Source organism: Staurois parvus, unplaced genomic scaffold, assembly GCF_062004578.1.
Source record: "Staurois parvus isolate SC_StPar_1 unplaced genomic scaffold, SC_StPar_1.0 ptg000108l, whole genome shotgun sequence".
Classification (NCBI taxonomy): Eukaryota; Metazoa; Chordata; class Amphibia; order Anura; family Ranidae; genus Staurois; species Staurois parvus.
This window is the reverse complement of record NW_028317904.1, coordinates 2,375,198-2,399,496: the sequence shown is the minus strand read 5'-3', so window position 1 is coordinate 2,399,496 and position 24,299 is coordinate 2,375,198. Positions and strand designations below refer to the sequence as shown.

At 40.4% G+C, this 24,299-nt stretch overlaps 1 protein-coding gene across 3 annotated transcripts in view; it reads left to right on the top strand.

Moving 5' to 3' along the window:
• The window catches only part of TRPM4 (transient receptor potential cation channel subfamily M member 4), a 197,893-nt gene that overhangs the window by 151,885 nt on the left and 21,709 nt on the right, over nucleotides 1-24,299 (top strand). For all 3 annotated transcript variants that reach the window (XM_089671601.1, XM_089671600.1, XM_089671602.1), the window contains exons 12-16: nucleotides 1,711-1,839; nucleotides 9,474-9,603; nucleotides 16,462-16,607; nucleotides 17,385-17,497; nucleotides 24,173-24,271. In XM_089671601.1, coding sequence (XP_089527727.1) covers nucleotides 1,711-1,839; nucleotides 9,474-9,603; nucleotides 16,462-16,607; nucleotides 17,385-17,497; nucleotides 24,173-24,271 — 617 coding nt within the window. The remainder of the gene's footprint in view (nucleotides 1-1,710; nucleotides 1,840-9,473; nucleotides 9,604-16,461; nucleotides 16,608-17,384; nucleotides 17,498-24,172; nucleotides 24,272-24,299) is intronic.

Here is a 24,299-nt window from a genome sequence, read left to right as displayed (position 1 = left end):
GATTGGATTGTTTTGTTAAACCCTTGCATATATATATAGTAGTTGTTGGTAAATCTAGTTTAACTGAGGTAGCATAATCACATTTTAATTTGTGGCTTGCTTATTTGCCAGCCTGGACACAGGGGAGGGGAGGAGGACATTTATCAAGGTACTCACATTCATTCAGCCATCCTGTATCACAAAAGCCAGCAGCTCTGCTCAGCTGTCCGTGACAAATCCTATTTTTCGGGACTCCGCCCTGGAATTTTGAGATTGTTGGCAACTATGCCATTGCAACCACAATACAGTCGCTAGTGGAAATTGGTTGCAATTAGCTGCCCAATTCTAGTGCTGGTGCATTCAACATTCTGGAATGTGTCAATTAAAACCTTTTGCAATATAGATAACCAGCATATAAATATACAGTTGTGCTCAAAAGTTTACATACCCTGGCAGAAATTGTGAAATTTTGTCATTGATATTGAAAATATGACTGATCATGCCAAAAAATGCTCTTTTATTGAAGGATATTGATCATATGAAGCCATTTATTATGAAATAGTTGTTTGGCTCCTTTTTAAATCATAATAACAGAAATCACCCAAATGGCCATGATCAAAAGTTTACATACCCTGGAATGTTTGACCTTGGTACAGACATACAAGGTGACACACAAGGGTTAAAATGCCAATTAGAGGTTAAAATTCCACATCTGTGGCTTTTTAAATTGCAATTAGTATCAGTGTATAAATAGTCAATGAGTTTGTTAGCTCTTATGTGGAAGCACTGACTAGGCTAGATACTGAGCCATGGGGATCAGAAAAAAACTCAAAAGTCCTGCGCAACAAGGTAATGGAGCTTTATAAAGATGAAAAAGGACATAAAAAGATGTCCAAAGCCTTGAATATGCCAATCAGTACTATTAAATCACCTATTAAGAAGTGGAAAGTTCAGGGATCTCTTAATACCAAGCCAAGGTTCGGTAGACCAAGAAAGATTGCAGCCACAACTGCCAGAAGAATTGTTCGGGATACAAAGGGAAACCCATAGGTAACCACAAGAAAAATACAGGCTGCTCTGGAAAAAGAAAGTGTCTGTTGATCCCTCATCCAGCGTGTAGACACCCTAATACAGGATGTGTGTTACTGGCCAGATCACCAGGTGAAAACAAACCGTAAAAATGCTAAAAAAAGACAACTAATGCAGCCACCACATATAATGACTGCTAAGTTGCAACGTATTAAAGTTTTGGTTTGGGATTTAATACCACTTTAATTACTGTCCCCTAACAACCATGTCACACTTTGACACAAAGCATGCCACCAGGACATTAATTCAAAGAAAACATCCCCAATACAGACAGCATCAGAAAACCCAACTGAGGTTCTTACCAATTCTCCGATAAAGGAATTTTAACTGATGTTTTTGTATGAATTGGAAGTATTTTTCCCACACTGCCTGTCCTTGTCCTTGTCACTGACTCCAATAGAGGTTTTATCCCATTCCTGCTGTTCATGCAAAATGTGACTGGTCCTGCTCTAGTGTTCTCAAGTCTGGGAGGTACATGACTGAGTTTACATGGTATTCCCTGCATCATAACCACAAAGTGGGAGGTTTGGGGGACCAGTTATCACATAGTGTTATTGTTGTCACTGAAAAGAAATACCCCATTTGTTCTTTCATTTTTATATTTTATGATGATATATTCTGACTTTATGTATTTCTTCACAGAACAAAGCCAACCAATTCAATGGAGAAAAAAAGTATTATAATATGAAGTCAACTTCCCCTTGGATTGACCTCTTCATTTGGGCAATACTGCAGAATCGAAATGAAATGGCCACTTACTTTTGGGAGATGGTGAGAAAAATTACTTTTAAACTGTAACAGTTTATCGACTTGTGATGAAACTTTGAAATTTAGAGCCTACTTGCTACATAGATCCATTTTCCATGTAGACTTGGCTAAAATTCTGGTGATTCCTAAAAAGCACTCTCTTAAAGATGTTGAAACACCCTTCTTGCTGCCTCTCACTAAAAAAGAATATTCATAAGAAAAGTGTGCAAACAATTTTCGTACGACTTTTCTTATGCATATTCTCTGCCAAAGATCTACATGTGTATGGCCAGCTTAAGGCTGACCATACATGTAGAATTTTGACAGAGGAATATTAGTTTCAAGAATATTAATTTGATTTTCTAATCGTTAAGCTGGCCATACATGTATAGATTTTCATTTCGAATTTTTGTTTCAGGAATATTCGTTTGATTTTCTAATCATTAGTATGGTCATATTGATGTGTGTTTTTGACAGTAGTGACAGGAAAATTTGAAGGGGCAGGAAGAAAAACTTTTCTCGATCAAACAAATTTTCGGCAGTGTATGTGGTTATTGTTCAGAAATTATGTTTATTTTAAAATCGAATGTTAAAAGCAAAGGACAATGTTCGACATTCGTCCATTCATTGAATGTGCAAACAATTTTCATACGATTCGATCGAAAATTGTCTTTTGCTTTGAACATTCGATTTTATAATGAGTGTAATTTCTGATTGAGAATCACATACACGGGCTGAAAATTATGTTGATGGAGAAATATTTTCCTTCCTCCTCCTTCAAATTTTTCCATCACTTCTGTTGAAAATAAACATTAATTTGACCCCACTAATGGTTAGAAAATCAAATAAATATTCTTGAAACGAATATTCTGGGAAGAAAATTTGCATGTGTATGGCCAGCTTACCTTTTCTAATTCGGTTTGAGGTGAATGTAGCCATATTAGTGCATTTGCGACAGGAACAATTGAGTACTGTCCATGATACTTTTTTTATTTGCACTAACATACAATTTTGAGGACAAGCTTTCGGGGAATGTCCCCTTCTTCAGGTCTAAGCTTGCCCTCAAAATTGTATGTTAGTGCAAATACAAAAAGTATCACGGACAGTACTCAATTGTTCTAATTCGGTTGAAATCTTTTCAACTTCATACAACTTTTTGATTTTTTTATCGAATTGAGCTGAACCAATTTCAAATGTGAATGACTTTTCAAATTGAAATGTTTTCGAATTGAATTCTAATACGAATTACTGAAACGAATCCTGAAAACGAATGGAACAAATTTACTGAATCCAACTACACGAAATTTGTCAAATTTCGAATTGAAACCAAACAAATTTTTTCATTTTGCACATGTCTAGTGCCTACATAACATTTCAGCTGCTACTTTATATCACTTTTTGAAAAGAAAGTTTAGTTTAGGAAAACAAATTCAGCTTGTGAAGAAAAATCTATAATTGCAACATCTAAAAATGTAGCTATTATGTAACAGGTCTGAAGGTAGCTAGTCAAATCATAATTCAAGTTCTATCACAAATTCCAAACACTGTTTAATTTATTTTTGAAGTAATATTTCAGTATGCGTATCTAAAGTTTTTGTATTTTGAACTTTTGGGTTATACTGTTGCCTACAAGAGGATTGGACACTGGCAAAAAAGGCCATCCCTAAGTATGACCCTCCTACATCAGGATGCTTTAGTTTTCTGCTGGTGTCCTAGGTGGATGGATGTCTTTTCTTTAGCTCACCTGATTCAAGGCTCAACCTGTATCTTCTTCTAGCAACTTCTCTTCTACAATCAATATTCTTCTACCTGGTGCAGTATCCCAGCATCTGCTGTTGAAAGTTGAAAGCTGTTGAACCCTGCGGTACTGAACTTTAAGCCTGGAAGTGGCCTTTGGGCACTGGGCTCCACTTGGAGTTAATAGGATCTGGTTTGTCAACTGCAAAGTGCCTTCCAGGTCCAGAGCCAAGGCATTGCAATAGGCTTTTCCAATGTCCAAATACTCATTTTCATGTGAGTAGGCCAATCAGGCCAGGCACTTTGGGAACTTCCTTCAGTTTTTTAGTTGCTTGGGTGCCAAAACTCTGTACCGCTATTTTTGCCAGCACACCGCAGAAGGAGATAGCTTCGGGGAGAGAGCACTGTTGTCAACCACTGCTGGGTACAGTGTCAGGCACATGCACTTCACCCTCTCATTTCCCAACAGTTAGCATCACACAGTAACACAGAACATGGATCTTTGGTCTGTTTGTGCTTCCCACCAAATTGGTCTACCTTTCTTACTTCATAGAGCGGATCCCCTTTCTACAGAGGGTTATTTCCTTGGCCATGCATGGGTTCATGTTTCAGATCACCAAACTGGTTTCTGAATCTGAATGCAGATGCCACAAGCATGCCTTTCCATCAGTGTCTGAATCTGACCTGACTGCAGTTCTGGCTGCTTCTAATCAGTCTACTGATGACCCTGTCTCTCATTCTAGGTTTGTGTTTTCCCTGGGTCAGAAGCCCTTCCTTGAGAAGTCCCAATCCACAGGCTCTCAGTTGAGCTGAGAGACCACTTCAAACCCTGCTGATGTGGTGTGCACTACTCTGAAGCTGGAGCGAGCATCGGTCTGTCTCTATTACCAATTCAGTCACTTGCTGTGATTCCTTTCGACCAGTGGCAGTCAAATAGGAAATTATGAATGGCCTCAAGTGTGGCCCTCAACACCTCCACAAGGCCGCACCTCAGCAAAAATGTTGGCCCTGCCTCATTTTGTGCAGCATATTGCAATACACACTGAAGAAGTTGGAGTACATTTATCCCAATAATTGTGTCAGTGGATGCAATGAGAACCCCCAGCATTGCTGTCAGTGAACGCAATAATAATCCCCAGTATTGGTATCAGTGGATCAATAATAACCCCCAACATTGGTGTCAGCGAATGTAATGATAATTCCCAGCCCTAGTGTCAGTGGACACAGTAATAATCCCCAGCAATGTTGTCAGTGAAAGCATTAATAACCCGCAGTATTGGTATCAGTGGACACAGTAATAACCCCCAGCATTGGTTTCAGTGAACATAATAATTACCCCCGAACATTGGTATCGATGAATGCAATATTAGCCCCCAGCACTGGTGTCAGTACTATTAACTTTGGTGGTCAGTGGCAGTGAGGTTTAACCCTAGCCTCACATTTAGTGGTCAGAGACAGTGGAGGGTAACCCCCTCCCCCCCCATACACACACGCTTCCTCCCCCACATTGATGGTTATTGCAGGTAAATTTAACCCCCATTTACATTAGTAGTCAGCAGCAGTGAGAGTTAAACCACCATTCCCCGTCCATTGTTGGTCACAAGCAATGAAACTTAATCCCCTACCCCCATCACATGCTTCTGTGCCGCTCTCCTGCTCCCCAGGCCAGGACTTAACTTGTACTGTGGGTGTAGATAACTCCACCCACAGTGCAGTCTCTCTTTCTGTGCCAGAGCTGCAGTCCAGAGTGCATTCCAGCACCCCACTGCCACTCTGCTTTCAACATGGTGCCTAATTCAACATGCACGCTGTATGTTGGGCACCAGAGCTTTAAACCTATCAAGGCTACTAAAACATTTGCTCATCACCCACTATCTGTCTCTGCATGAGGACTAGAAGCACCCTAAATGGCTCTTCCTCCTTCCTAAAAGTTTGGTGTGCCTATACACACTCATCCCCTTGATAAAGTCACGTGACTAGTGACGAAACGCGTTAGAAGGAGTGTGGATGACGTCACAACGTTACCATTCATCGGAATAGCGGTTGTAGTACTCTACAAATGGCTTTTGGAATGACATTCCAGCAGGCAATAGCATTCATTAAGTGGGCCCGTGCTTTGCTTTGCATTACAATACGTATGGTGTCTGTTTTGAGCATGTACAGGACTCTGCTGCTGAGGTGATGCTGCCATCTTGTGTCTAATCAGTACATCTCTGGATCTTCATCATACCTGGTGCAAAATACACCTCTGGAACGTGAGTGTATTTCTTATGTTTAATTGATGAATAAAAGTTTAAAAGGATAAAGCACTATGTCGAGTTCTTTTTAATGAGGAATACGGCGGCTGATACAAAGACGCTTATCAGGAGGGAGCTTACTTTGGAGTCTTCATTCAGCAAGCTGATCTTCTGAGTCCATATGGGACCAAAAGTGCAGTTAGACCATAACATTGTATAATGTGAGGTCACACTGCGTGAGGTGAGCAGATATATGGTGGAGGATGTCTTTGCACGGGAATTGATGATGGATGCACATAATTTAGTGAACCCTCCTTTGGATAACGAAAAATAATACTTTATTGATTGAACTTGAGTTTTTGAATGACTTTTGTTTGATTCACACGTAAACATATTTTTATTTTTTGTGTGTTTTTTGTTATCATGTGTCACCATGCCTCTTATGAAGTACGTCGGACGGTCTCCTTTGCAAAAAGGGGTCATTTTGGGGATATCTGTACTGTTCTGACATTCTTGAACCTCAAGAAATTAGATTGGCTGTCAGTACTTCAGGATTGATCAATATTCAGGTCTATGCCATAGTTTGAACTTTATAACTTTCCTACAAACTAAAAAATACATCCTAATTTGGGTTATTTTCACCAAAGAAATGTAGTAGAATACATCTTGGCCTAAATTTATGAAGAACAATTATTTATTTGCAAACTTTTATAACAGAAACAAAGAAAAACGTGTTTTGTTTTTTTTCAAAATTTTCAGTCTTTTTTTTCTTAATTTAGCAAAAAATAACAACCCCAGCGGTGATTAAATACCACCAAAAGAAAGCTCTAGTTGTGTGTTTGGGTACAATGTTGTATGACCGCGCAATTGTCATTCAAACTGTGAGAGCGCTGAAACCTGAAAAATGGCCTGGGCAGGAAGGGGGTAAAAGTGCTCGGTATTGAATTGGTTAAGCAGCCAGGCTGTGTACAGTCCCACCAAAAGTTATTGATAGATGAATGTGCTAATTAGCGCCACAGCGAGTGTGTGGATTGCGTCTGATTATGGCGCAAATGGTGCGTAGGTGATAATAAAAGTCCAAAATACAGATATTGTTAAAAATCAGTGCTCCAAGTGAGTGTGGAAATGAGAATATATTGCATTAACCGCAACAAAAAGCTCCTTTGAGTAACTCAGACCACTCCAGGTCATCATTATCCTAGGGTAACCACGGGGATCATCTGGCATACGTCTGCACATCAGCTGATCATCCACTGCTACTCTCCGGACTCCAGGAAAACTCCACTCCAAATGTGTGTGTACCAAATAAAAGCACTTAAGAAATCCACCATGAAAGCTAGAGGGAGTGCTGGACATGGATTTTTACAGGTTATCAAAATGTAGACAAATTACTTGAGCCCACATGACCTGTATTCGGCATCTCACCACAAAGATGGGGATCCCCCAGGACAGGACATTCACCTGCTCGGATGGATGTTCGGCAGAGATTAGTAGTCCATGCTCCGGAGGACGGAGAGGAGAAGGCAGACCGATCCCGCTCCAGCATGCAGCACACTGCTTGGGGCTGACTTCATCCACTGGCTCTGCCTGACGTCAACGCCGCTGTCACATGCCTACATGAAAGCCATGGTTGTCCTGTGTCAACTGCTGTGCAACTCCTGGCTGGTCCCACTGCAGGCAAGTCTCTCCAAAGCACTGTCCTTAGCTGTGCTGGTGGTTCCCAGTACTTATTGGTCAGTGTGGATCCTCAGGGTAGGCCAGCTCCAGGTACAGCAGAAGTAAGCATGGCACATGTACAGCACATGCATGCTCCTTCATTATGTCCTGATGAGCTTTCCAGAGTTCAGAAAAGCCCCACCAATTCTTCCACTCCTCCAGTTTCTCTACCAGAGTCAGACCCGGATATGCTGGTTGTAGAGGATGCTAAATCAGAAGTGAATGAAGAAGATGATGGGATAGAGTTGGGGGAAGCTGCAGATGATTTCTCTCACTCACACTGTCACTGTATGGAAGTGGGAGCTTCACATACCATGCTTGCCAATGTTGAAAAGCCCATTAACTCTGCAAAAGCTTTTGTCATTGTGCAGGTTGACTCTCTTTCCTCTTGCTATTGCCGTTTGGGCACAGAGAGACCTACTAAAACTTACAAAACATTCTCTGTTGTTGAACAGAGAGAGAGTTCAGTTTCTGACGACTGTGTCATTTCTGAAATGATTTTCACTCACCCAAACAAACTGCTGACAAGGCCTGTGCTTGTAGTTGCAGTTCACTTCTGTTTTTCTACATTACTGTCAAGCAATCCCTGATGAAAGGGCAGCTCTTGGACCCTCAAAATATGTTGGCTACTTTGTGGATTGTACCCCTGACTTTTATAAGAATAAAATTGTATCTGGACTTTTTAGCGGAGATCTGGCACTTTCATTTCAATTTTTGTTACAATAAACTACAGATCAAGGAGACTGTGGCAATCCTCTTGGGTGTAAAAACTGCCTGCCTGGAAACCAGATGATTTACATTAACAATTCAGGATAACCAGTGACATAACCCTACAGGTCTAGCACTATTTTTCCACTTTCCTTAACTTCATTTGGTTCTCCCTGCCTTATGCAAACCACTCTTTGAACCCATCACCTCTTTCAGACATGTCTCTAAATTGGTGGCTCTTTTCCTGTGGAGAGCCTTTACAACATCCAGGTCGTATTATGCTATCCCTTCTTTCAAATGGTTTCAACATTCCATCTCAATGAGGATAGTGTTCTGCCATCCTTATTCCCTGCTCCTAAGCATCCAAAGAAATCTCTCTACACTGCCTGGACATAGTCAGAGCCATTAGAGTGTACCTAAAACCTAGTGATTCTCTGCTTTTTCAATCCTCAGGACCCCTCAGGGGGCATTCTGTTTCACCATTGCATAATCGATAAGGAATTTGATCACTTGTGCCTATGCTCAAAAACAAAAACCTCCGCTTGCTCTTTAATGCGCCCACTCTACCAGATCTGGTGGAGTATCCTGGGCCTTTAGGCATCAAGCCTCTGTCACCCTACTCCTGTATTGCTGCCACCTGGCCTTCTGTTCATACTTTTTCAAAGTGTTATTAGGTATATGTCCAATCCTCTGCAGCTTTTAGTCGCAAGGTTCTTGAAGCAGGATTCTGAACCCAGGTCTTTTAGCCCTCTTGTTGTTCAGGCCTGTTGGCACAGTCCTGTTTGCCTAGTTGTTGCCCACCTTGCTTTCATCACTTTGGGATGTCCAATAGTCTATGGAAAAGTTGCCTGTCCCCTTTTACTGTAATGATTAAGATCAGAGGAATTTTGGCTTCCAGTTCAGGACACAGAACACCCTCTCTAAACTATCCTTGCTAGTCTGCATTGCTTGCTACAAACTGAGGACTCACGGGTGGGATAGGGTTATAGAAAAGGTGCCCCAGAGGGTTGTGTCCTCAAAAGCTTGCCAGTGTCCAATCACCTGAAGGTAAAACACTATAACCCATGGTGTATGAATAAGTTGCCTATGTCCTGTGCTCGACTCTAAGATATGGAATTTACAGGTAGGTCAAAATGCCATCGTTTTGTAAGATTGGATATTCCACATGCACATTTGCTTTGCATAGGTTGATAAAAAGATACATGTACATCTAATGCAATAACAAAAATAATTTTTTTTTCTGTTATGTTGATTGAAAAGGGTACAGAAGCTGTTTCTTCAGCTCTCGCTGCCTCTAAGCTGCTGATAGAACTTTCTCGTCTGGAGTCTGAAGCAGAGGAGTCATTAGCTATGAAAGATTTAGCAGCAAAATTTGAGCAACTGGCAATAGGCAAGTGTTTTTTAATTTTTCTGTGTCTCAGTTATATCACATTGAGCACCTGATTCGCTAAGATGTGGTGAAGTGTGAAGAACAAGTGAACTTAAAATCACATCAAATATACAATCATGTAAAAAGAAACTACTTTTTAAAACATTTTCACACATTGCTTCAGCTCATTTTAGTAAATCTTATTCATTGCTGTTTATCAATTAAAGGAGTAGAGCATGTTCACTTTTCAAAAACCGTTTAGTTGCTTGCACATAATTGGATCACAGAAGTAAGCAGAGCTTACTAAATACCTTGGACTGTGTATTTTCCAAATATGAGTAATTTGGGGGGTATTTGTACTATCCTGGCATTTTTGGACCTCAAGAAATTAGATGGGCCCTCAGTATCAGGTTTGATCGATTGTCAGATACATATACCATGGTTTGTGGACTCTAGCTTTCCTACAGACTAAATAATATATACTAATTTGGGGTATTTTCACCAAAGAAATGTAGCAGAATACATTTTGAACTAAATTTATGAAGAAATGTTATTTATTTGCAATATTTTATAACGGAAACAAAGAAAAACGTGTGTTTTTTCCAAAAGTTTTGGGATTTTTTTGTTTATTTAGCAAAAACTAAAAAACTCGGTGATTAAATACCACCAAAAGAAAGCTCTATTTGTGTGAAAAAAATGAAAAACATTTTATGGGTACAGTGTTGCATGACTGCACAATTGTCATTCAAAGTGCAACAACACTGAAAGGTGACATTTGGCCTTGGCAGGAAGGGGGTAAAAGTGTTTGGAATTGGAGTAGTTAAATCATACTTACCTAGGTGGATGCAGCATCTGTCCCCCAATGGCTCTAAGGGTGAAAACCTCAATCAAACACCACTGATCGCTCAGTTCTCCGTTGCATGAAGCAGAGAGCGGCCACTGTCTGTCACTGCTGTTTGCTTTACCCCTCTAGTACTCACAAGAGCACTGGGCTGTGGAGGAGACAGGAGCAATGGCTCAGGCTCTCAGCAGCTTGCTGAGAACCTGAGTAAGGTGCCGTCCAGACATCGGGGTGGATCCCGACTTTAAAGTCAGGATCTTTACCCAGTCTGGACCAGCTGAGTGACGTCACCCAACAGCGGACTTTAGCAGAACAAAATGCACTCCTGTGATCCACAGAAAGTACAGCCAAATGAGCTATGGCTGTACTTCTCCTCTAAACCCCACAGTGTGCATAAAGCCAAATTACTTGTATACGGTCAACTGAACCTATTCCCATCTCTGACTGTACTTGTTAAAAAGATCAACTTGAAATAAATAGTTTTATCAGTGTGTTTTAATGAATTCATTAAATTCATTACCTTGTTTGTTTCCATGTAAAATGTGTAATTACACATATGTACTGGGGCAGATGTATTTGCTTGGTACATTAGCAGCTTCTCTGCTTGCTTTGCAGTGCTACACTGTGGTTGTGTTTACTGCTCCTTCCAACTATGCAAGTATATCAGTCAGACGATAATTTTAAAATAATGTGCTGTGGCTAATTTAACAAGGCTGACTTACTTAATGCGTTAAGAATCTACACACAATATTCACAAATTGTGTGAAAACTTACTTCAGTTATCTGATCATTTGCAGATAAGTAAGCAGGAATTAGTTTTTTACCTAAAAGGACAATTGAAGTTAATATTCACATAATTTACGCAAGAAAAGTACATCTGAAATTACTTAAATATAAATGCAGCAATAATAATTTAAAATTTCAGGTCAGTGAAATACATGATATTTTGCCTTAGGGCTTTCTGGCACAAATGTCCTCTAGTGTAAAATTCTTGGCATCTTCCTGCACCCGGGGGGCCACATGTGGCACATACAATTGGCCCTAGAAATGAATGGCTGTACACCTTTTTACCTGTGTAAATGCCAGTTAATCTCACATCAGCATTTACCTGCACATTCACATATGATGTATTTTCTGAATGTAATACATCATTCTTGGGAAAACGTCCACACACATGCGTGGTTAAATGCCAATGCAAGAATTTTTTTTTTCTTCTAAAAATTCTAAATTTGGCAGTATATCTGGGTATTTAGATCTCCTGTATGCAAGGATTTAGTCTTCATATTCTATACTTGCCTCAGACCTCATTTCACAACTTAAATCATCTGTGTGGGCTAGGCACAGCCATTAGCTAAGACTTTCTGATGTTAGGCAACATACATCCATACATACATAGAAAAGTTAGATTATATACTCTCTATTTTTAATTCTGCAAATATATAAACTGTTTTTAGGATAAACTGCTTATATCTAACAATTATCCTTCTATGCTATTGCATTGGATGGGCTTCCATATGCAGTCTTTCTACTTTAGAAAGGTAAACTGGGTACTGCAAATTCATTACTCCATTCCTTCAACAGGTATGCAAGACACCCATACACAGGAACATCTGAACAATGGTTTTGGGTGCCCTCACCCTTTGTCGAGTTTCACAGTATTAAACAGTGCCACACTGCCATCTTTAATTGCAGTGGCCTCTGCAAGCTACAACCATTTTTTATTAATGAAGCCTTCAGCTTACAGTATATGTGATAGGTTTGTTGAAGCGGACATAGTGATCAAATGATAGGGAACCACTCTGTTTTACAATCATTAGAGGCGACTGGAGCTCTCAGTGACAGCCAGATTTAACATTCAGCAGCTGTGTAAAGTGCAGATAGCTGTCAGTGGGATGAGACAGCTTAACATATCCTCAGCATGGAGTATTTTACAGAGAAACAGTAATTTTCAAATTGTTGGCCAGAATCTTTTAAAGTCCAGCCTTAGGACATGTGAAAAAAACTCAATCTGAAACCTTTTTATTAGTTTCTAATGAATGGATTGTTTGCTCATTGACTTCAGTGATGAGCGAATCTGCTCCGGTGCGAATTACCAGGGGTTTGACAAATCTTGTTTGAAATTTAGCAAGCTCAAACTTAAGAGGCAAATTTAATTCTAGTCAGTGGGTGTCAAATCTTGTTTACTTTTTGTCAGTACTAATAGTAAAACTACTTTTGCGAACTGCATTACGCTACTGTGAGATGGGTTAGCAGATACACTCTGTCAAATATCCAGGATGAGAATTCTTTCAGTTCATATGCAAAGAAACCTTTGGTCTGCAGAGCTTCAAACTGTTCTTCAACGGTGTTCCTTGCAGTAGCTCATTGCCTCAGTTCCAGACATGGAGAGGTTTCAGGGCTTCTACTCTAAACTTTCACTATCCCCAAGGCAAAGGGAGGCATTCTGGACCCATCCTGGATCTGAAGATTCCCAACAAGTACTTTCAGGTTCCAAAACTTTATATGGAATCTGCCAGATCAGTTATCACTTCCCTTTAGCTGGAGGACCTTCTGGCTTTTGCGCAATCAAGGATGCCTACTTACACATCCCTATCTCCCACAGCATCAACACGTAATTGTGTTTTGCTATGGGCATGCAACAATATCAGTTTGTTTCCATTCTATTTGGCCTGTCCATGGCACTTTGGGCCTTCACCAAGGTGCTAGCTCCTGTCCTTACTCTATTGTGCTCTATCTGATGGTGGGATACCTGAGCAACCTCCTGCTGAAGAAATGAAGTTGGTCTAGACCTTGAAATCCAAGGTCTATTAGATGCTGCACACTCTGTAGTGGTTTTAATAGATCCCAAATCTTCAGAAGTCAGCTCTGGAACTAACCCCCTGCTTGTAGTATCTGAGCCTGATTTTAAACCCCACCTTGTCCAGAATTTTCCTCCAAACTCCTGGCCCTCTGCTCTATCATTCAGACCCTACTGTCCCGGGGATACCTAACTATTTTTGCATGAGGGTCTTTGGACCTTATGATCACCTCCTTTTGAAGCAGTTCATTATGCCAAGGTTTACTGCAGACTGTTGAACTCAACATTCTAGCTGCTTGGGACAGACAGACCCTGAATGTGCCTGATCATAAAAAAAACTTGACCTAGTGTGATGGATTTCGAATCTAGTGCTGGAATCAAGGAATTCTTTTCTCTTGATGTCTTAGAAGATGCGCACAACAGACACCAAAATGGATGCCCACTCGGTTCAGTGGACTTTGCTGGCAAAAGCCTATCTGCCTATTAACATTCTGAAGGTCTCATCTGTGAGACTACACAACCCAGGTTCTCAAAAACTGAAAATGCAATCTTTCTCTTTGTCAGAGTCTGGTTCCAGGAGAATGGCCTCTTTACCCAGAGGAGTTTTAAGACCTTGGTCATAGATGGGGGGGACACTTGATGTGGATCTTTTGGTTCAGGTACATCAACAAGCTGGACAGTTTTGTTTCCAAGACCTGCCAGGGCCTGGAAGTCCTACTTTGCATCATGCAAGGCTAGAAAATTTCATCCCAGGAGGTACTCTATGGAATGTATCCAATCCTTCATCCAGTTTTATCCAAGTCAGCAATTGGTCCTGAATACCATCCAGGGTCACATTTTGACCCTTTTCATTCTTTTCCAGAGACCACTTGCCTCTCACTTTTTGGTGAAGGTCTTTGTGCAGGATCTCGCTCCCACTGTTCCCCCTGTATGCTCTTTAGTGACTCCATTGTACCACAACTTGGATTTATCGGCTTTTCAGAAACCTACCTTCAAGCCTATCAATGTCCTGCCCATTCCAAGGAGACTGTGCTCCACTGTCTATATTTGGTTCTATCTGTGAAGGTTTACCTTTCTGAGGATCACCATAGGGGCAACCTGCCCTTGTTCCACCATTGCCAGGTGGATTAGACAAGACTGCAATCTGAAAAATAAGGTTCCTCACTTTCTTGTTAAGGCACATGCTACCACAAAATTGCTGGCTACACAATGTACAAAGGATTGTACTGACTTGCAGTAAATATAATTCTCTTAAAGACTAGTGAAGTGGTTATGACCTCCTTTCTGTTCTATATTTTTAACCAGCTGTGAAGCCACATCACATAACTGTGGTAGTGTGACTCGCAGGGTGGTGATTGACACTGAACTTAAATTAAACACCGCTTTTACAGGTGTTTGACTTTTTTTTTTAGCCTGGAAATGGACCTCTGTTAGCTTATGGTTTACAGATGTATTAGAAGTGGAGCATTTTGAGGCTGAAAAAAAACCACATCACTTGTGCGTTCATCAAAGGAGCTTTTGGGCAGAAAAAACATGGAAATGTGCCTAAAAGCATCTAAAGGCCCTTAAATGCTAGATGCATTTAGCACTTGAGCGTTCCTTCCTTTCAGTGGTCAGAATACAGTATATTAATATTCTAGCCAGTGGAATCAATGAATGCGAAAATGCTTCACATGCCCAAATGTATCTAGACATGTGTGCAAAACACTGCTTTAGGCGTGTTTTTTTTTTTTTTTAAGCTGCTTTTTTCTTGCCAGGAGCAAAGGCATCCAGGGGAGGAAAAAAAACCTCCTGTGTGCATGAGGCCTAAATAATTGGAGATATATTAAAACCAGCGACTGATTCAGCCCATTGGCCCTCATGTGTAACTAAATGATTACGGGATCATTACAAATTAATCATTAGGAAGTAAATACATAAAAAATGACTGGTATATATGTCTTCTGAAATTGAAATTAGTGCTTTAAAGCAGAGATACAATATCATAACATAAATAGTGTAGGAGCCCTTCTCTTTCCCTACCCCCCCCCCTTTTATTTTTTTCTTTTCTCTTTCTACCCTTCTACCATATTGTCAATTTCTATCTTTTCCCATCTACACCTATCCATAACTCATTTCTTATTGATATTTCAATGTATACAGATGGGATCGTTTCCCTGACCCTTGTGAGGGGTTATGGGCTTGTCCTGAATAGATCACATCTATGTCACTCACTTTTAGGAGACCACTTACTTGTACATGTATAAAGGCTCTTTTATTGAACCCAATGGGGGAGTTACAAAAACTGGAGAGTGCAAAATCAGATGCAGCTCTGTATAGAAACCAATTAGTGTTCAGGTTTTTTCTCAAAGCTTAACTAAACAAACAGAAGGTAGAAGCTGATTGCCTACCATGCACTGCTGCACCAGATGATACACTCTCCAGTTTTAGTAAATCTCCCCCATATGTCTGTGCTCATTGTATTTGTTTACACTGGATGTCATTATGACATCTTTATATGTTTCTGTATTGGTGGCCTGTTTTGTAATCTCACAAGATATGCTGTGTTGACAATTTGCTTTGTAGGGGACCGTTTGTTTTTTTCATGTGCTTTCTCTGATTGTCCTATATTGTAACGTACTTTTCTATATGTACTACACTATTCTGTTTTGCAAAAACCAATAACAGTAGATTAAGCATAACTAGTGTAGAAGATGGTACTCTTTGACATTTGTTGTTAACCTCTCACCACTCTGCTTGTTGGTACAGGAAGTGATGATGAGCAGATATAAATTGCAGAGAGTTTAGGAGAAGACTTATTTGGATGTTTAAGCATATTGGCTGCAGTAGGGTTTACAAGTATTTTGGATATTAAGTATGGAGCAGTTAGTATGGGGGTGAAACTCAGACTCAGAGGCCTTGACTACTATCTCACACCAAGGTCGCATTTCTTTTTTTAAATATACGCCAAAACATTTTTTGTTGTATCCCTTTGCTTTAAGGCCCAACTTTCTGTTGTTATCCTATATTTAAACACCCAAATTAGTTTTTTTTTATCACTGTAACCCTACTAAATGAATATAATTTCTATTAATCAGGGACCCAAAAATGTATGGTATAATCTTATTTAAGATTCTTTCCCACACATGCGTGTTTTATAGGATGCCAATTTGATTTCTCTCGACTGGACATTGGTATTTGATAAGAGATTATTTCTTTATCAACTATATAATAGATATAAAAGTATTGTTATTTCTTGCAGGAGTCTTTAATGAATGTTACCGAAATAGTGAAAATCGAGCATTTAAGCTGCTAGTACGACGCTCTAATGTTTGGGGAGGGGCCACTTGTCTGCAGTTGGCTTACGAGGCAGATGCCCGCAACTTTTTTGCACAGGATGGTGTCCAGGTGCGTACACATTCTATAAGGCTGATTACACAAGAAAATCCTTCTCATTTTTAGCAGTGTTTTGCAGCTTTTCAAGTTTATTTTCAAGAGATATTTTGGGTGAAACGTAAAATAGATTCACAGGAAGTTTTGGTAAAGCCTCATCCTGTCTGTATTTGTTTTTTTTACTACTGGACCACAACTCTGTTATTTTTTTTTAGGCGGAAAATCCATGTGCTGCAGGCTCCCATTGTTAATCCCCTTGTTAGTTGCTTGCCTGTCATACTAATCCTATCACTTTAGTACTTTCTGAGTTGTTGACCCAGTGCCAACATCCATAAGTGACAGGCAGTCAGAATGTTTAGAAGCAGAATCTTACCTCCATCTTTCTCTGTTTCTAAAAGTAAACATGATAATAAAAATACAGGGACTGTCATTGCTGATCTTCTTTTAAAAATGTCAATGACCCTCAAGCTTCAATAGGTTATGTCAGTGATAAAAAGTATGTGGATTAGGAGAGTGAGAGAAAAGTCAGACATACTTGTTCTGAGAGGTCACCAACTCAAGGTACTGAAGCAAGAGGGCCAATGTGACAGTGACAAAAACTAGCATTCTCTGAAGGAAGATGCCAGCAAAGATGGCCTCCATGTTGTTCTAATGACAGCTGTACTTTAAGAATATATTAACTAGTGGTAAATGGTTACAAATGAGACAGAGGTATGTACAGTAATAGTTTGTTCTTTTTATGATTTGTTTATTATCATTTTAATAACATTATGTTACATGCTTATTTTACAGTCCATGTTAACAGAGAACTGGTGGGGACAAATGGCACAGAACACACCGGTATGGGCAATGGTTCTGACTTTCTTCTGCCCGCCTCTCATTTACACACATCTGATTGAATTTAAGTGAGTAACCGTTTTTGTTGTTTTGCGTTATTATTTGCCACAGTAGATAAACTATTCAAAATGTACCAGGACTGTCTTTTAACACATTTCAAAAAGAAACAAATGTGGTGCTGTGTAAGCATTGATACATTTTGGAGGTTCTACTGCTACTATTCACTCACTGGCCACTTTATTAGGTACACCTGTTCAATTGCTTAGTAACACAAATTGCTAATCAGCCAATCACGTGGCAGCAACTGAATGCATTTAGGCATGTAGATGTGGTGAAGATAACTTGCTGAAGTATAAACGGAACATCAGAATGGGGAAGAAAGGGGATTTAATTGACTTTGAATGTGGCATGGTTGTTGGTGCCAGACGGGCTGGTCTGGGTATTCAAAAACTGCTTATCTATGTACAACCATCTCTAGGGTTTACAGAGAATTGTTTGAAAAAGAGAAAATATCCAGTGAGTGGCAGTTGAGTGGACACAAATGCCTTGTTGATGTCAGAGGAAAATGGGCAGACTGGTTGTTGCAACATTCAGATGGTAGGGTCAGAACATGGTGAAAACAACATGAAAAAATGGATCCATCCTGCCTTGTATCAACAGTTCAGGCTGGTGGTGATAGTGTAATGGTGTGGGGGATATTTTCTTGGCACTAGCAAGGCGTACCTAATAAAGTGCCCAGTGAGTGTATACTCTGTATATTGTATGCTAATATGCAAATAGTAGCCTTGTTAATGCTAAAATGAATTTGTTCTCTTTAATAATGGGCCAAAATAGGAGCTGCTTTTCAAAAGCATACATACATTTCTTTGGGGGGATAGTGGGCGACAGTACAGGAGGAGGCAATGCAAGATAAGGTTCTGGAAGGGACCTGGCTACTCTCTGGAATCAGCAGTGGAGAGCTCATGAAGGCTCACTGATTCAGGACTTATTCTTCTTAGGGAACATTAAACCCAGAAGTGACAACTCTATATATTGCTGCTACCCCTAACAGCCAGGAGAGCAACATATCTAGTAGAGGTGGTGAAAGTAATTCTGGAAGGCCAATAGAGCTGGTGGTAACAGGAAATTTTATTCTCTGGAGGATTGATAAAATAATTTATCACCAGGATTGCCTCAACTGAAATGTTTGCTGTCTCGCTGGGGCCAGGGTTTGGTATATGGTGAACCAAGTAGATGAATTATTGGGAGGAGCTGGTATATGACGCAGCCATCTTGTTTTTCATGTTGGGACCAATGGCAAAATACATGGAAGATGGAGGATTCTTAAGAATCAATTAAGATAACTAGGCTAGCTAGTTCAAAGGAAGGACCTCTAAACTTATATTTCCTGAAGTATCGACTGTACCATGTGCAATACAGTGAAGATAGTGTGAGCTTAGAAAGCAACATGGATAGTAAATACCTGGTGTAAGAGGGAAGGACTTGGTATTCCAGAGAACTAGACTTTTCATTGGGTTACAACCTATATGCCAAAATGGTTTGCACCTAAAAAGAAGGCAGTCTGCTGTGCTAGGGAAGAGGTTTATGGGAAGGGTTGGGGAGGTTGAGATATATATATATATATATATATATATATATGTAGCACTGCCCCTTGGGACAAGCTGGAATATATTATGGGTCCTGCGCTCAATAGATCCAACCCTAAGCAAACCCAATCCCTCTGGCACAACTGGTAATGAATAGCAGATACCCCGCCAAGAAATTTGCTGACACAGGGTTAAATGAAACAAGAACAATTTTATGGAGAATGAAATGCAGTGTAGAGGGGTGGGGTTCCCCTTTCAACTTCAAAACTTACTTTTCTTCTTTTATGCAATGCAGTAAATTTGGTCTGCCACTAAAGGGCTTCACAGCCAAGAGTCTCCGGATGGCAGAGTTGCAATTTAAGCAGAATACAACTGATATCAAACAAATAAACTTACTTATACTCTATCAATGAAATGTATTACCCACACCGGTGTATGATTCTGCTTCTGAGGGGCGTTAGCCAAAAATCACCTCAGAGTCAGAACAGAATGCAATAAAGAGGTACCTCTAATAAGGCTACTAAGCCAGATTCCCCCACTCTAGTCCTTGTAACGGTGGAGCTCTAGTTGGTGCACGTTTAGTCCTTACAATGAAGTAAATAGCAGCTGAAGGCTTCTTGGAGTTTCAGCTGGTGTGGGTTACATCCGATTTCACTAGGTTTCTGGGCTGAGAGGGTCCAACCTCAGTGTCTAAACGCAACACAAAGCACCCCAAGACCAGGGGCAGTCGCAGGATGCAATCTCCCAGTATGTGTCAGTCCCCGGGGCAGACAGTCTCAATTACACTGGTGGTGAGGGGCAAAGCAGGCAGAGGGATCTGTGGCTTGCACAGGGCCCCGGATGGGTGAGATCCCAGCAGTGGGGTGCGGATGTCCCAGTCTATATGCAAAGTGTAAATGGTGTGTCTTACTCTCTCCAGGGGGACAGCTCACCAGACTCTGAACACACAGCAGGGTCCCTCTATCCGCGCTGGGTGCTGTAGTGCCTCCTCCTCTGCTTGGACGGGCTCCACATGTCCCTGTCTTTTCTCCAGCCTTGTGTCTCTCTGTTCTCCCCTTCACTTCCTGATTCCCTCCCTCTCCCAGCATTCTTTGCTGTGTAGTGGATGAGTCATAAACTTGGCAGAATGCCCAGGTTTCACAAATAGGAGAGAGAGAGAAAGGACTGACTGCTGATCATGTGATTCCTTCTGAATCCTCTTGTACAAGGAGCCTGCTACATATATATTTATACCCTTTGCACAGACATGACACAAGAGATGGATAGAGACTGTGGATATGATGCAAGAGATGGTTAAAGGCTGCGGACATGATAGAAGAGATGTTCAGAGTCTGTACAGACATGATACAAGAGATGGCAAGAGATTGTGGCCAAAGCTGTGCTCAGAGTGGCGTGTGATTCTCCAGCAGCCATGGATGGATGATGCAGGGGTCCGGTCTCTGGGACTTTGTCTGTTTGCTCAGAGTGGTGTGGGCTGGTCTCCGGGTCAGGACTCAGGAGGCGTGCCCACTGCCATGCTGTTGTGATGCCGTTCTTTCAAGCATGGTACTGGGCATTGCCAGGATGTCACTGACTCACTGCATGAAAATGACCGAGCATGTCTGCCCAGTAGTTTTGCAACTGCACATGTGCAGTTGGTAACCCTGTGTCACACGGGTGATGTCCTCATAATGACAGCACTGTTTAAAGTGTTTTTTACAAATTCCAGAAGTCTGCTAGTAAAAGTAGGGGAGTTAGAAGTTTTGGTGTTTGAAGAAAATTATAATTTAATTGGTATTGCAGAATCATGGTTTCTTGATTCTTCTGTTATTATTCCTCGCTATGTTGTCTCTTAGAGGTAAAGGACAAAACGAAAAGAAGGTGATGTCTGTCCATGTGTGTATGTAAAAGAGGATCTTGTTAATAAAGTGTGATGGTGCTGAGGCATTATGAGTGGGGTTACATGTGGATGTGCATACTGAAATGTTAATTATCATTAGGAGATTTTAACTACCCTCAAATTGATTGCTGTAATGACGCTGCTGGAACAGTAAAATCGCAGAAATATATACACTTGTTACATAACAAAGGATAGTTTTTAAAGCCCCCAATGTAAAATTATTCCTGTTAATTTGAAATAAATGTTTAAAGAAAGAAAAATCTGGGTAGCAGTAATCATGGTTTCATTTCATACGTGCACGTTTCTTGATCTTTTATCCCTTTAAACAAGCTGCAAGTACAGAAAGATACCTGTCGATGTGCTAGAAATATAGTATACCCCCTCTTTTTCTTTGACATGATGACTCAACTCTGAATTCCTAATACATTGTGTCATCCCTACCTACTTCTGATTACTGATGGATTACAGTGAACACAGATCTCTCCTCATTTCTTTTCCTCTTCCTCATCCCCATAACCCCTGTTTGTGCACAGGCAGAATCACATGAAGGTTATCAGCTCGCAAGATTCCTTGCAAAATCAACAGGTACTTTCTGTACTTGTTGAACAGATGTAACAAAACACTTTCAATGGTATACTTCGTAGCCAAAAAGGGAGAAACATTTTTAGTTCTCATTCACATATGCTTTCCAATCAGATCCATTAAATGTGGAAGATTAACTGTTCCCAAATGGAAACCAGGCTACTACCTTCATATATTCTCATGCAGCAGAGGTTGCAGACCTTACAGCAGAGGCTGGAGACATTAACCAGGATGCCTTAATGATTCTAAAGCGCAGCGTAACTTGACAGCGCTATATAAGTACCTGCAATAAATAAAATAAGAACTTTACTTGAATATGCAGTTTAATGTTGGGCATCTATTCACAAAAACAATGTTCTCCACTGCATCACATTTGAAGCCCTCCCCTGTGCACTGCTCAGATCCTTGGGATACAGGAGAGGTTTTTTTCTCTCCATTCATTATATGCAGATTCAGACCCCAGATAGATGTAGACTGCCACAAGTCAAAATTCTGCCTCGATCATGGGGCTCGCAGGCTGTCTCTACTGTTCTACACCCTGGACAGGTGTTACCCTCCAAATGCAGAACTGGGGTCTATGGTCTCTGCTTCCCCTCCTCTTAGAATTTACCACTTTCATTACAAGACTGATTCAAAAACCACCAAAGGAACCTAGGATTTAGGAACCATTTCACCCCTTGCTCTGTTTGGAGATTCATATCCAAATCCAAGAGGTGAGACAAACTATGATCAAACAGGAGGGTTGAATCTTCCTTCCACCTGTAGTGAGATGTGGGTCCCTGGAATGATCTGTGTAGCTGTTCTGCCACAACTCAGGTCAATTTCCAGCTGTTGTGTTCAGTTGAGGGCAGTGAAAAAGTGGCCTACATCATCCATTGCACCACTGCCAGTGTCTGATGTAGTTTTATAGGTCTTATACTGTAGGTGCTATGAATACAGTGGGCTCACTGCTTCTTCTCATGTGTTTGCCAGTATGCTCACCTGCATTGGCCACAATAGCATGTTAGCATGAAATGCTTACATGTGGCAACTCTCTCCCTACTTGCTCCATGGCCATATGCAGTACCTCCAATCCTAAGTCTCCCACAACCTTGAATTTTGATAAATAGAAGTATGTATTTTTATGTAATGTGTTATGTATGGAAGGTCTATCTCTATTCCACATGAATTTGCCAGAAAATGAGTTGTAAACACTTTATACTGGATGAAAAGCCCATCTCTGTGGATTATTATCGAACATTATGTTCCCTGCTAACAAGTGGTTTTTTTTTTGGGTAAGATAGTTTAACCACTTGCCCTCCTGAAGATTTACCCCCCTTCCTGACCAAGTCATTTTGTGAGTTACAGCAACTGACAATTGCATGGTCATAGAACGCTGCACCTAAATTAAATTTATGTCTTTTTTTTTTTTCCCCACGAACTGAGCTTTCTTTCGGTGGTATTTGGCCGTATGTGTGTTTTTTATTTTTTGCGCTGAAAATAAAGACCAACAATTTTGAGAAAAAAACAATATTTTTGACTTTTTGCTATTAAACATGTCCAGTAAAAAAAATTTTAAAAATCAAATTTCGTCATAAATTTACTCCAAAATGTATTCTGCTACATGTCTTTGCTAAAACAAAATCCCAATATGTGTAAATTAATTGGTTTATGTGAAAGTTAGAGCTTTTACTAATGGTGGTATAGATACTGGAATTTTTTATTTTTACTAGTAATTGTGGTGATCAGTGACTTATAGCGGGACTGGGGGGAACTGACTTGGTGTCACTGACATCCCCAGTGACACCAATACAGCAGTGCTAAAAAAAAAAAAAGCACTGGCACTGGGCATGAAGGGGTTAACGTGGGGCAATCAAAGGGTTAACTGTGTGCTGTTTTACTATGTGCTGTGTATGTGGGCTTCATTGTAAGCAGACTGCTTACATGTACAGCCATCCAAAGCAGTGTGCAGGAGCAAGAGGTGTGCAGTGTGCAGGAGCTGACAGGGAGGAGAACTGTTTTGTGCACAAACAGTTCTCCCCCCCCCCCCCCCCCCCCCCGCCATCAGAGATGCTCGGCAATCACCGGGTGCCAGCAGATGCAAAATCATAGATATATATATATATATATATATATATATATATATATATATATGATTTTGCTCACCCGTGCCGCCTTGTAGCAGTATTTCTGCTATAGGGCACTCAGGAAGCGTTCAAATGAGCTTCCATAATCCTCAGGAGTAATTTACAATGCTTTTTGCCCTTCAAAGCAGCTAAACATCTCTTCATTTCACTGACATGTAGATTTTTCACTGAGATTTTGGTGTAGTGAAGTTTGTCAATGTTGCTCATTCCTAGTGAGGTGTGCTAGCAGGGAGGACCCCCTTTTTTACACTGCTCACAATAAAACATTCCTTTTGCCTGATCACTCACAGAGCTTTAGTATATATACCAACTAAAATATTGTGCTGTACAGAGTTGCTACAAAAAAAAATCAAATTTGAATACTATTAATATACTGTACTATAAATTAAATATAAGAGCTTCAGTCAAAAAAGTAGGGCTGATCTGCTATTTTCTTAAGCAATAATTATGTAAAGGTAGCCCTGTTACAAAATAGAACTACACTTGCTGTCTGAAACCATTTGCTACAGTATTATGCTAAATTGTAAATTGAAATAAACTTGTGATTCTGTTGTATTTCTTCATTTTTAGGAGCTCTGATAATGAGAGTGGAACAGACAATGTCCAGCGAGTGGAAATGGATAGTCTGGATATTGATATAAAGACCACGGTGGCAGAAATCATGGAAGGGTAGGTTACTAATATCAATAGTTTTTCC